The 14107-nt window shown below is 40.2% G+C and overlaps 1 protein-coding gene across 2 annotated transcripts in view; it reads right to left on the minus strand.

Annotated features, from left to right (window-relative positions):
* Nucleotides 1–12405: 12405 nt before the first annotated feature.
* LOC126177384 (CLIP domain-containing serine protease B9-like) overlaps nt 12406–14107 on the minus strand; it is a 151477-nt gene continuing 149775 nt past the window's right edge. For both annotated transcript variants that reach the window (XM_049924452.1, XM_049924453.1), the window contains exon 7: nt 12406–13209. In XM_049924452.1, coding sequence (XP_049780409.1) covers nt 12896–13209 — 314 coding nt within the window. In that variant the 3' untranslated portion in view covers nt 12406–12895. The remainder of the gene's footprint in view (nt 13210–14107) is intronic.

Below are 14107 nucleotides of genomic sequence, written 5' to 3' on the forward strand. Positions count from 1 at the left end.
AAAATTTCGTGACTTAATTCAGAAATCTGGTTTCAAGCTAAATTTTTCTGAAGGCACTAGGGAAAACAGCAGATCAGTGAGCTGCATTGATAATATTATTACTAACTACAAATTTGACAGTGGAAATAAGCACAAATACTGCATAGACTTGGGTATTTCAGATCACTCAGCTCTGTTTATTGAGCTCCAAAAAGCAAATAACCTAAAGCCTCAGGAAGTGTGTATAAAAAGGGATCTCAGTAAAAGTAAAATGGATTTATCCCGCAGTAAATTAAGTATAATAAGCTGGCCAGTAGACTACAATAGTTCAAGCTCGATAAACTATGACAAATTCTTAAACTGTTTCTTAGAGGTATTTAATGAATCATTTCCTCGTAGATATAAGCACAAGAAAGTTAATGGTGAACTCAAATGGATTACAACACGAATAAAAATCTCTAGTGCCAGAAAGAGAGAGCTCCACAATGAGTTAAAATCAAACAGAAATCCTGATTTTGTTATTTATGTCAAACAGTATAAAGCTGTATTTAGGAAAGTTGTAGTGGCAGCTAAAAAAATGGCAAATAATAAATTCATACGAGAACACAGAAATAAGACAAAAGCAGTGTGGTCAGTTGTTCAGTCTGAACTAGGAGCCAAAGTAAAAATTCATGAGATTTTGAAAATTAGACATGAAAATGAAATTATAGTAAACCCTGTTCAGATGTCAAGTTATTTCAATGAATTCTTCCTAAATGTAGTAAGATCGGATGTGGATATGACATTCTATCAGGGCATCACAAATTTGGAAAACAGCCAGAACACATCTTTTAAACAATTTGAAAAAATCACCCAAAGGGATATGGAAAAGGAAATATTGTCTCTAAAAAACAAAACCTCACATGGGTGGGATGAAATATCAACATCTGTAATCAAGTATGTGTATGACATTATTTCCCAACCACTGTCAACTATTATAAATCAATCTTTTGAACAGGGATGCTTTCCAGAGGTATTGAAATATGGTGAGATCAAAACTCTATTCAGGAAAGGGACGACAGAAGATATGGGGAATTACCGCCCTATCTCTCTCTTGCCGGTCTTCTGTAAAGTGTTTGAAAAGATTGCAGCAAAACAAATTAATAACTTTCTTACTGTAAATGATATAATTTCTAAAAACCAGTTCAGATTCCAAAAGGGTAAAAGCACTGTGAATGCTATAAATGAGTTTATCCAAAAAATATGCTCCACGTTAGATAAAGGTAGAAAGGTCACAGGTATATTCTGTGATCTGACTAAAGCTTTTGATTCTGTGAACCATGCATTGCTCCTCCACAAATTACAGATGTATGGAATCAGAGACACTGCTTTAAAACGGTTTAGCTCTTACCTGTCAAGTAGGAAACAAAGAGTAATTTTAACTTCAAATGGAACCAATTATTCATCAGACTGGAAAACAGTTCCCCAAGGAGTCCCACAAGGTTCGATATTGGGTCCCTATCTGTTTCTTTTTTACGTAAATGACCTACCACTTGCTATTGATGTTCATTCGATCTTATTTGCTGATGATACATCAGTTCTAATTGAAAATGAGGTATCTGAAAATATTCCAGAAAAAGCCAAAAATACTTTAGAAAAACTTGAATCTTGGTTCTGTCAAAATGGACTAAAACTAAATGTAACTAAAACCAAAATGATGCAATTTGAAGCTAAATCAGTAGAAAGGAGTGAAATAAAGATAAATTGCAATGATCAGGATATCACAGAAGCAAACCACATGAAGTTCTTAAGCCTAAATCTTGACAAAAATTTAAATTGGAAGGTACACATAGATTACTTAGCAAATAAACTGAACAACTTAGCATTTGCAATGTGTATTTTGTCAGGTGCCACAAACATGGATACCAGAAAGATAGCTTATCACTGCTACTTTGAGTCAGTTATTCGTTATGGCATAATCTTCTGGGGAAATTCAGCAAATGTCACTAGGCTCCTAGTATTACAAAAGAAAGTAATTAGAAACATGTGTGTTGCAAAAAAACGGGAATCCTGTCGACCACTGTTAAAAAATTTAAAAATACTATCTATCCCCTCACTTTACATATATGAGATGGTGGTGTTCCTATATAGAAATCAACATACACTAGACACTTTCCGTTTTGACCACAACTACAGCACTCACCACAGAGATAACTTCAGACTTCCAACACATCGTTTAAAACTTTATGCCCAAATGCCAGAGTATATGGGGTTAAAAATTTTCAATAAAATAAAAGGCAGTAATATATTTAAAATGGAGATTGGTTCACTGAAAAGATTGCTCTTTACTCTTCTGGTGGAAAAGTGTTATTATTCTGTCGATGAATTCATTGAGGACAGCTTCACAATCTGAACACAGGGATTGTATTACATGTATTATTTTATGTACATGTGTAGCTGTAACTTAGAAATGTAAAATGTAGTGTAAACTTTTGTATTTCTCTTAAAAAGTGAAAAAAGTTTCTTTTGTAAACCTTGACATGTCTCCTGTACATCAAATCAAATGATTTGAAAATTGTATGTAATGAGATGAATAAACCACATATCACATAACATTTACACACATTGGCTAGCAACACTGTAGGCAATGACGTGCACAGCATATGTAGTTTCCCAATTGTCATCAGACACGCAAAAAATTATCACAGTGTTGCAGGCAATTTAAATGAATAGTCGCAAATGGCTGAGAGGATAATTGCAATGTATCCTGCGTCAAGTGTCTCAACACTAATGCCACGACAAGAAAATGTGCCCACAGTGATGCTAGCCACCCTGCCCTGACCACATAGATAAATGCATTACAAACAATGCACAACCATCAATGGCCATGCTGCCGACAGTCACAAGATGGTAATCAACTGCTGTCAGCAAAGAACTTATGTTGGTATCACAGGAAGTCTGGTAATGATGTGCGAACCTGTACACCACTTTTCAAGTGGAAGTATGAATCAGACACCATAGTAGAGACAACATCTATTGCAAACACATGTCAACATTTTGTAATGGACTGCGATAGGAAACTACAGTATCTGATTTGTACAGGGGCAGAAGTGTCAGTATATGCAGCAGACTACCTACCACACAGGAGATGTGATGGCTACTGTGTATTCACCGTTAATGAACATACAATTGAGTAACATTATTCCTTAACCTGGGGTTACACTACATGTTTGGATGGCAATTTACAGTGGCAGATATATCATAGCCTGCCATTGGAGCAGATATTTTGTCCTTCTGTGACTTACTGCCAGATGCGTGATTTCAGCAATTAACAGATTTGACTACTAATCTGCATACACTAGGGAAAGTCTATTGCATCACCCTATTATCAGTACGCATTATTACAGACAATGCACTGTACATATGGTTGCTGGAAGGGTACTCTGAGATCACTCAGCAGTCGCTTGCTCTCCCACCATTCACGACATTTTGACCATACCAGTGCCACCAACTCACATTCAACCTAGATGTTTGATGTCTGAAATGCTAAAAGTGGTAAAACAGGAATTTTACAGCGTGCTATCACTGGGTATCTGCAGGATTTCTAATAGCAGTTGGGCAGCCCCGATTCACGTCTTGCCGAAACAGAGAATGGATGGCACTTCTGTGGTGACTATCATCAAGTCAATGCAAGGACCATCCCAGACTGGTCCCACACAAAGGAGACTTTTCTGGTAAGACAATATATTCCACCACTGACCTAGCGCAAGCATATTATCAGATCCCTGTAGCTACAAGAAGACATTCCCAAACGAGCAGTGACGACACCATTTGACTTATCTGAATTCACCACAATGCCATTCAGACTGTGTAACACGGCTCAGACCTTCCAGCACTTTAAGGATGATGTGACAAATGATTTAGATTTTTGCTATGTGTGCATTGATGATATATTGGTGATGTCCAAATCAAAACAGCAGTACTTATGGCATTTGACAAGTGTTTGTCGGTATACCCACAAGAGGGCTAGTAACTAATCCTGCCAAGTGAGCTTTTAGTGAGAAAGAGGTGCACTTTCCAGGATATTTGGTGAATGCACAGGGTATTTGACCAACACAGAAAAAAGTAGAGGCCATAAGAAAATATCCCCAGCATATCATGCATGCTGAAAACTGCTCCACTGAATGAACTCCTTACAGGTGTACTGAACCTGAACCACAGAATGCATTGGCCCAGTGAGGCAGACATTGCATTTCAGGTTGTGAAAACAACTATAACAGAGGCTGCCCAATCAGAATACCAGGTTGCGCATGGCCCACTTGTGTTCATGGTTGTTGCTTCATGCACTGCCACTGGTGTTGCACTTGAGCAACAGACAACAGACTGATCAGTATTGTCAGCCCATTGCATTCTACAGTCTTAAACTGTTGCCATCTCAGCAACATTGGGCAACCGTGCACTGTACATGGCTTATGCTGCAGTTAAAAAATCCCGACACACATTTAGAAGGGCAGCCGTTTGCCATCAATATGGATCATAAACCTCTTACCTACACCTTTAAGGTAACACCAGAGAAAGCAGCTATTATGCTTAAATTATATCAGCAAGTTCACAATCAGCATTGCGTCCATGGAAGGGAAGCTGAATGTTCCAACCAAAACAATTTCATGTGTTGAAACAGTGAATGTGGCAGGAAATGGCACTGCACATGTAAGCAGTGACAAATGCCATTATTACAAGTGATACTGATTTGTAAGATTTATTGCAACGATCAAAAGGACTGAGGTTATAGCCCATGACATTGCCTGAAACAAACACAGAGTTACATTGTGATGCAGCAGAAGGAAAGATATGGCAATTTGTGCCATAGCAATTCAGCATCAGTGGAAAATCTGGCATGCCTGAGAGTAAGGGGCACTTTCAGATTAGTCAAACAGAACTTCATAAGACCAGGTATGCACACAGACTGCAGAACATTTGTGAAGCATTGCATGGAATGCCAGAGGAATAAAATCATGTGGCACATCAGAGCACCTTTAGGCACATTTCTACTGCCAAATCAGTGTTTTGAACGTGTGCATGGTGACACTGTAGGCTCACTCACAGCATTGGAAGGCTACAGTTATTGCTTCAAGGTGGTAGACAGGTTCACCAGGTATCTTGAGGTATTTCCAATGAAGGACATCATGGTAGAAACTATACCGCAAACATTATTTTGTGGCCTGCTTGCCCAGTTCAGAGTCCCACTGAAAATTACCATCGATCAGGGATGGCAATTTGAAGCCGATATCTTCAGAGCATTGACCATGTTATTAGGCACAAAGTGCATATGCACCACAGCTTACAACCCAAATCAAATAGTATAGTTAAGCATCTTCATCAGCTGTTAAAAGCAGCACTGGACACAAGACACTGTCATCCTTTTAGGTCTGTGAACATCATTTAAGAGTGAGCTGAAGAGCACAGCAGGGAAACTGGTATATGGATAAATGTTAAACTTACCTGGAGAGCTTTTGCACAGCATGGCAGGTGACACAATCATCTCCTCAGATTTCACCACTTGAGACTGACAATGCCTGTAAACTAGCTGGAAAGACACTTATTCATCTTTACAGAGCTAGGCAAGAGCATGCATGTGCTCTTACACAATAATAAAGTGCATAAGCCATTATGAACAATGTACCATATTATAGTCAGTAGAGGCAGCAATACTTTCTGCATAATGATCAGTGGTACACCCAACATGGTCACTTTGGATTGGATCAAACCAGCATTTCTGGATGCAACAGACATTACAATGACAATGGTATGCAAACCAGAGAAGACAGAAGAATCAGCAACAAGAGAGTTCCTGTACCTCACGAGCACCAGGAACTGCAATGCTGAGACTGATTTTGAGTATTACTACCCCGCTCCCCATCAGAACTTCTGACTCACATGTTGCCCCACCTGGTTTAAAAAAAAAAGTACTTATGTGAGTTGTATGGCATGTTTAATTCAATCTGTGCTTTCATTAGTGCTAAAGGAGGCAGTCATGTAGTGGCCTGCTCTGATATTCTGCCCTGAAAATGTCCAGTGGTGTGTAAATGTTCAGTGTGGTGGCAGTTTCAAGCTATATTGGTGTAGTTGCTCTTTGGTTTACTTCTCTGTTTGTTATTCCATGCTTTGCATTGTGCATGCATTAATGTTTGTATAAATGCAAGCTGTTATCAAGTAAACATGGGAGTAAATACCTCGTTTTCTCCGATACGCACATGCTAAACACTTTGTCCTAATTTCAATCCAAAAGAATCTTCACTATAAAGATATCAACATTTGCATAGATGAGAGCATTGAAGAAAACTCCAAATGCAGCACATTTCTTGGAATAATAATCAATGAAAATGCAAATTTTGATAACACATTACATACATAAGTGGAAAAATCAGCTCAAACCTACATGTGCTGCACAAACTCGGCTACCTGAGACACACAAATATGATGAAACTGATGTACTATGCACTAATCCATTCAAGAATAAGTTATGGCAGAGATTTATGGGGAGGTACCTCCAAAATAAACATTAATAGAGCATTCAAATTACAAAAAATAGTAATGAGATTTATAGCCAACCTTAAATGGAAAGAATCATGTAGGCCCGAATTTACCTAACACTGGATAACAGGACACAACGCATCCATGACAAGGAAACAGAACTTCTTTCATGAGCCCATACAACACAATACAATATAAAACAAAAATCATCATATGCAGGACCAAATGCTCTTAAAAAGCTCCCTTCAAACTCAAGACAGAAGAACAACAATATTTTTTTATAAAATTCCTCGAAGATTATCTGATAGAAAACTGTTGCTATTGTAATGTATTTTTTTGTATTGTATGGAACTGGGGACCTAGAAACGACGGAGAGGTTTCGTCCCCTCTGTAGCCCACAGTGCTATACAACCCCACAATAGGCTACAGCAGTCCACTCACCCCACTGCTGTCCCACACCGAACCCAGGGTTATTGTGCAGTCTGGCCCCCAGTGGATCCCCCAGGATCATCTCACACGAGACGAGTGTAGCCCCACTGTTCGTGTGGTAGAGTAATTATGGTGCACGTGTATGCTGAGAAACTGTTTGCACAGCAATCGCCAACATAGAGTAACTGAGGCAGAATAAGGGAACCAGCCTGCATTCACCGAGGCAGATGGAAAACCGCTTTAAAAACCATCCACAGACTGGCCAGCATACCGGACCTTGACACTAATCTGTCGGGCTGATTTGTGCCAGGGACCGGCACACCTTCCCACCTGGAAACCAGTGCGTTAGACCACATGGCTAACCAAGCAGGCATTAATGATCGGTTTAATAGTAAGACAAACTGCAACACAACTTCTGTACCGAAAAGAAAATTTTCTTACATGTTCAAGAATGATGTAAACAATAAATATAATTTACCATGAAATAGGACTGGAATATTAGAATAAAAGATCATAAGTTGCTAAATACCTCGTAGAAAATTCATACTCAGTGCATGTAATACAATTTTACCTGATCCATACAATGTATTTTGTCAACAAATCCAATCATTTTTATGGTATGTTGACCTTCAGAGGTATTTTCCTGTTCTGAAGCTTTATTTCCACCGATTTCACTGAGTACTTTATGTTTCTTTTTAGCACTATCACATTTCCATCATAATGAACTTTTAGTTTCTTTTCAATGAAGCACATACTTTTCCAGACAAAAAGCAGAACTTTGTTTTTTATTCAGTGCACATTATCCCATTTTATGCTGCATAGGTTTTTATCAGTCCCGGGATACACTCTTGAAGGTACCAGGGATAAAATACAGGGAGCAAAAGGTTATTAACAGCTCATAAAGAAGCCAGACTGTAGATATAAGAGCCTAAGGACATGAAAGGGAAGCATTACTTGATAAGGAAGTGAGACAGGGCTGTAGCCTATTCCCCCTTGGTATTCGCTCTGTATCTTGAGCAGGCAATAAATGAAACCAAGGACAAATTTTGAAAGGAAATTAAAATTCAAGGAGAAGAAATACTAAGTATGAGGTCTACCAATGACACTGTAATTCTGACAGGCAGAAAAGAGCTTGGAGGAGAAATTGAATAGAGTGAATTGTGTCTTGAAAAGAGATTATTTGACGATTTCCAAAACTAAAACATGGTTGGTTGGTTTCTTTGGAATGAAAGGGACTGAACTGCAAGGTCCTCAGTGCCTTTATTTGTTAAATGGCAAAGCATGAGTAGTCATCAAAGGAAGGTAGTGAAAGGCAAATCCTGGAAAGCCTAAGTGTAACTAACACAATTGGGGGGGGGGGGGGGACAGAGATATAAGCCCAGAAAATGAGGCTGCCCAGACAAGTTGTTAAAATTTCAGTCAACATAAGGTGTTAAAACAAAGAAATGAAGAAGAATAAAGAGAATAAAAAGATGGAAAGTGTAGAGGCTAGGCTGGGCCACCAAGTAAGGCCCAAAAAGGAACCCCTGTGGGGAGGGAAGGGGGGAGTAGAGGGGGGGAGGACAGGAGAGAGGTGCCACACCAACACCTCAAGTGGTCAATGAATCCAAAAATCCCAACCTCACAGGGATGAATAGAAATCACCTTCACGGGCAAAACATAACACTAGGTGAGACGCTTTGGTGTTGTCTGCTAGCACCAGAGATGGGTGTCAGGAAGATTAAGATGTCGCCTAAAAGCAGGCAAATTAGGGAAGTCTATGAGAAAGTGGGCCAACATCAGGCAGGCTATGCATCAGCAATCAGGGTGATCCTCACACCAAAGAATGTGGCCATTGGCCAGCCAAATCTGGTCAATGCAGAGTTGACAGAGGATGGTGGATTCCCTCTGAGAAGCATGCAGGGAAGACTGCCAAATGGCCCTGATCTCTTTAGTTGTCCTCAGTTTGTTTGGAAAGATTAGGGCAGACCATTCCGAGTTCCAGACTTCCAGTAATCAATGGCATATAAATGACTGTAGGTCTGGTTCTGGAACACCTATTTTCAGAATTGGCAGGTTGGCCAACAAGTCACCTAGTTCGTTTTCAAAAATCCCAACATGACCGGGTGTCCAAACAAAATTGACTGGCCATCCAGCTTGATGGAGGTCAGAGACCAGATCCTGGAGAGCTGTAACCAGTGGGTGAGGAGAGTAGCATTGGTGTACGGCCTGACGGCTGCCAAAGGAGTGACTACAGATTATGATACTCTTGCCAGTGCAATAACAAACATGGCTAAGGGCTAGTTTCATGGCCATCAATTCGGCAGTGAAGACACTGCAGCCTTACCTGAACTGCCAAAGCCTCCAAAAGTGTATCAAGAGGCACAAGGCCACTGTATATAGAGTCCAGCACATACATAAAAACTCCACCCAATACCCTCTCATAGTTGGTATGATTCTTAAAATAACCTTGGTAGGGGTTCAAGTTGCTGGAAACCATGGTTTCTGGCTGTCAATACACAATGCAGGGTAAATGCTTAAAAGCCACCATAGCTCAGTGGGGTGGTGGAAAAATCTGTTATAACTCCACTGGAGGATCACACTGTCTGAATACTACAGGGCATGAAGTGACCAAAGGGATGGGGACATGTTATGACCCAGGGTATTGTGCTGCCATCAGTTGAGACATCAGGAGATACATTGACGTAGGTCCTGTGGCACATTGCCTGGGGAGATACGGTGTCTCGAGGACCTCCGGGATCTGTTCCTTGGGCACAAAAAGAGTAGATGCAGTATCTGGTGTCCCCCCTGCCACCAGGTTTCCTTCCTCTTAGGGAACTTCTTTATGCCCTCCTCATCCTTGTTCTCCTTAGAAGATGAGGACTGGGCAGGTGTTCTTGAATTGGTTTCAGGGACACAGAAAGAACAAGAAGTCCAATGGTCAGCAGCATGTGGTTCCTTCAGCCACTGGTTGGCATCTGACTGTTTTAGCAAGAACCATAGAAGAAAGAGTCCCAAAGGACCTCTTTATAGCTAGAGAAGCCAGAGGAGGATGAGGGACCAGTGCCCTGGCAGTTGAGGAAGCCAATGCTCCTGAAGTGGGTGCAGTGGAAGCACCAGAAGGGATTTCGACCACCTGGACGGGAGGTGGGGGGACAGGTATTAGCGGGCAGCTCTGAGGGCCCACTGTAAGAGGTGCAACAAAGTAAGGCAACTTTGATGATGATGATGTTTGGTTTGTGGCGCGCTCAACTGCACAGTCCTCAGCACCCGTACAAATTCCGAATCTGTACACAGTCCAATCTAGCTACTTGCATGAATGATGATTGAATGATGAGGACAACACAAACACACAGTCTCTGGGCAGAGAAAATCCCCATCCAGCTGGGAAGGCACCTTTGACAGAGAAGGTGATGACATTGTAGCCTTTGTGTAAAATTGTGTCATTTGCATGGGATTAAGATGCTCAAACTTTTTTCTTGTCTCTTCATATGTGAGCATGTCCAGGGTCTTATACTCCTGAATTTTCTCTTGAACTTAAAAATGGAGCAATGTGGTGAGCAGGGAGAGGAGCTCACCACAGTTTACACAGATGGGGGGGGAGGGGTGCAAGGAATGTTCAGGTGCAGCAGATGTCCACAATCCCTGCAGACAGGGGTAGTGGTGCAATGAGAAGACATGTCTTAACTTCATACACCTGAAGCATCTCATAGGAGGAGGAAACACAATGTTTTATGTCACACCACTAGCCCATCACCTTGACCTTCTCAGGCAATGTATCACCCTCAAAAGCTAAGATGAAGGCCCTAATAGCAACTCTCTTTTTGCCTGGTGCCCTGTGGACATGACAGATGAAGTGCACATCTCTTTGCTGTAAGTTGGCCCACAGCTCATCATTAGATTGTGAAAGTAAATCACAGTGAAAATGATGGCTTGGACCATATTGAGACTCCTGTGGGAAGTGACAGTCACTGAAGTTTTCACAAGAGAGCAGTGGAAGGAGATGATGCTGTAATCAGGAGGAAACTGTTCTTCCTATTAGACATGGCGGGTAGCGTCACTATTCTTGTCATCAATGTGTTCCACAAAAAATAAAGGCTTTGTGGCCAAAAAGATGTCCCCATCAGTCCTGGTACAGACTAGGTATTGGGGGGGAGCACTTTGCTCCTTGTTGTCTAGTCCTGTGTTCCTCCCACAGTGTGGCCAGGGAAGTGAACATGTTGGGATTGTACTTTGTTGCACCATATGAGGCCTTTCAATTTGAAGAGACTGCTGGTACCATGTGACCACCAACAGAAGAAAATTTAAGTTTCTTCATAAGCAAACTATCCACTATGGTGCCACCCACTCCCAATGGGGGCTCTCCCCACATGTGCCACCCAGCCACAGCAATGGCTACCTGGCCAGTAATCCATTGCCAGGAGTCGGGGCACATATTCCATGGCATATATAGGGAGTGTGCAGCTCAGGCACCAAAAGAGCGATCCCTTCATGGTCATCATATCATGCAGGTACTTTATGACCTCTCCACAATAGGATGGCTATCATGCTGGGTTCTGGGGATACAACAAAAACAGGAAGGAGGGAGCCAGTGTGGAACGGTGCAGAGACAGAAAATACACCATAGGGGCAACCTTCCCTGCATGACACACACACTTCTATAAAATTTGGAAAAGATGGCATATCAAACCCAATAATGGAGACCATATAATCGTTTGTGGAAGGTGAAGATAGTGTCAGGAGTGAAACTAGAAATCAAGACCAAAATCATGAACCAAGTCTAGGCATGTTCTGCATCAAAACAACCATTTAACAGAAAGTCAGAGGAGATAAGAGATAGTCTAAGTGTAGGTTTGCACCACAGAAAGAGGGAAGTAGTGCTACAAATACTCTGTGGTAGTCAAGAACATATTCACCAAAGAGTTATTAGCCACCTGGGGGAAGGAAAACAAGGGTAACAGAATTTAGTTGAATTAAGTCCGGTAATGCTCGGGGAATTAGATTAGGAAATGAGCCACTAAAAGTAGTAGATGAGTTTTGCTATTTCGGCAATAAAATAACTGGTGGTGGCTGAAACAGAAAGGATATGAAATACAGACTGGCAATGGTAAGAAAAGCATTTCTGAAAGAGAGAAATGTGTTAATCTGAAGGCATCTGTCTAGCGTGTTGCCTTGTATGGACATGAAACATGGAAGATAAATGGTTCAGAAAAGAAGAATGCTTAAGATTAGATGGTCAGATTGAGTAAATAATGAAGAGGAACTGAATCAAACTGGAGGAAAAACGAAATTCACAGCACAACTAGACTAAAAGAAGGGATTAGTTGATAATACACATCCTGAAGCATCAAGGTGTAGTCATTTTGGTAATGGGGGGAAGTGGGGGGGGTGAGGGGTGAGGGGGGGATGAAGATGGGGGAGGGGAAGAGAGAGAGAGAGAGAGAGAGAGAGAGAGAATGAATTTATTTTTAATCATGTGGCATCATTAAAAATTATACAAAGAAATAAAAGCAATATTTTTAATGAGATTTGTATGGATTACAAAACTCAATGAACATTTGAAACTAGAGCTCCATAATGGACAATTTCTATAACCAATAAAATCATATAAATAGAGCTCACTAAAAATTGAATATTTTCTGCATTAACAGACATTATGACAAAGCACTCAACTGTGCCCTAAATCAGAGCAATTTTTTATTGTAAAAAGAGAAAAATGAATACAAAAATCTTAGATAAAAATCCTCCAGCATCTCAAATTAAAAAAAAATTAAAAAAACACTTTTGAGCAAATCTCAGATCTGTATATATTCTTACTTCTCTTTTCAGCATATTAACTTCTTTATAAATGAAGGTAGCTTCTTCACTGACTCTTCTAGATAAATTCAACAGCTGCTTTACTTTTCATTTTCATGTTGTTATTTCATTCTGTGATAAATAAAGCTGATTTATCTGCCCTTAACACCATACTTGGGACAGTGAATAACTTTCAAGCTTATGGTTCAATATTATCAAGTATCCATTCAAGAAAACCATCAACTCTCGTATAAACACTTGCTGTTGGACCACACTCAGTTCCTGTTCGGAATGAGACAATTCCAACTTGCTGTACTGGTTTTGAATCATTTGTGTATTTCATAAGTGGACCACCACTATCACCATTGCATGCATCAGGTCCTTGTCCACCTGCACACATTTGTGTAGCCTTTGATAGTGGTTGAACTTGCCTTGATTGCAAAGGACTGCATTCTTCTGTTGGTGTTATAGATACAACTGCAAACTGCAGTACAGTGCTTCCATTTGTGTCCACTGTTTGGAAAAAATTAAAAAATATGTTAAATAACTGTAAAATAATTACATACAAAATACTTTTTAAATTATAATATTAATAAATATTATTTTATAAGATAACATTTGGATATATACTTCCAGGCAAAATACCACATCAAAATGTAATATTAAATAAAGTAAAAAAGAGAAGATGACGGTAAAACATTGGATAGCATTCAAATGAGAAGGGATGAGACACATAAAAATAAATCATGAAGAGATTTTGATTGGGCAGCAACAGTTCCATGGGAACTACCTCTCCCTGGTACGGAGATACTTATTTCTTCTATTTGGCAGTTAGATTCATCCAGTTCTATTATACCAACTCAACGGAAATGCAAAAAGCATATTTTGTATTTGTTGTATTGCTTATTATGACTTCGTATTGATTGTCAATGAAACAATGAAAAACAAACCACGTTTTTCCTGCAAGCAGTGCTACTTTTGATTTTTTGTTGTCCCATGTTTTGAACTGTACCATAGAAAAAACAATCATTGAAGTGTAGGTAAATCCAAGATGGGATAATAACAATACTATGAAAAGGATAGATTGTTATGCACCATATAGTGGAGCTGCTGAGTTGCAGATAGACACAACAAAAAGACCTTCAAACAAGTAAGCTTTTGGCCATAAAGGTCTTCATTGGAATTGGACAAAACACACACACACACACACACACACACCCCAACAACAACAACAACAACAACAAAACCTCATTATCTATGGCTGCTGAGGTCACATTGTGAGTGGGGAGGGGCATAGGTGTGTGTAGGACAATAACTAATGGAGATTGAGGCCAGGAGGGTTATGGAACTGTTGGATATACTGTTGGGAGAATTCCCACCTGGGCAATTAAAAAAATCTGGTGTTGGCAGG

The sequence above is a fragment of the Schistocerca cancellata genome, chromosome 1 (genome assembly GCF_023864275.1).
Source record: "Schistocerca cancellata isolate TAMUIC-IGC-003103 chromosome 1, iqSchCanc2.1, whole genome shotgun sequence".
Lineage (NCBI taxonomy): Eukaryota > Metazoa > Arthropoda > Insecta > Orthoptera > Acrididae > Schistocerca > Schistocerca cancellata.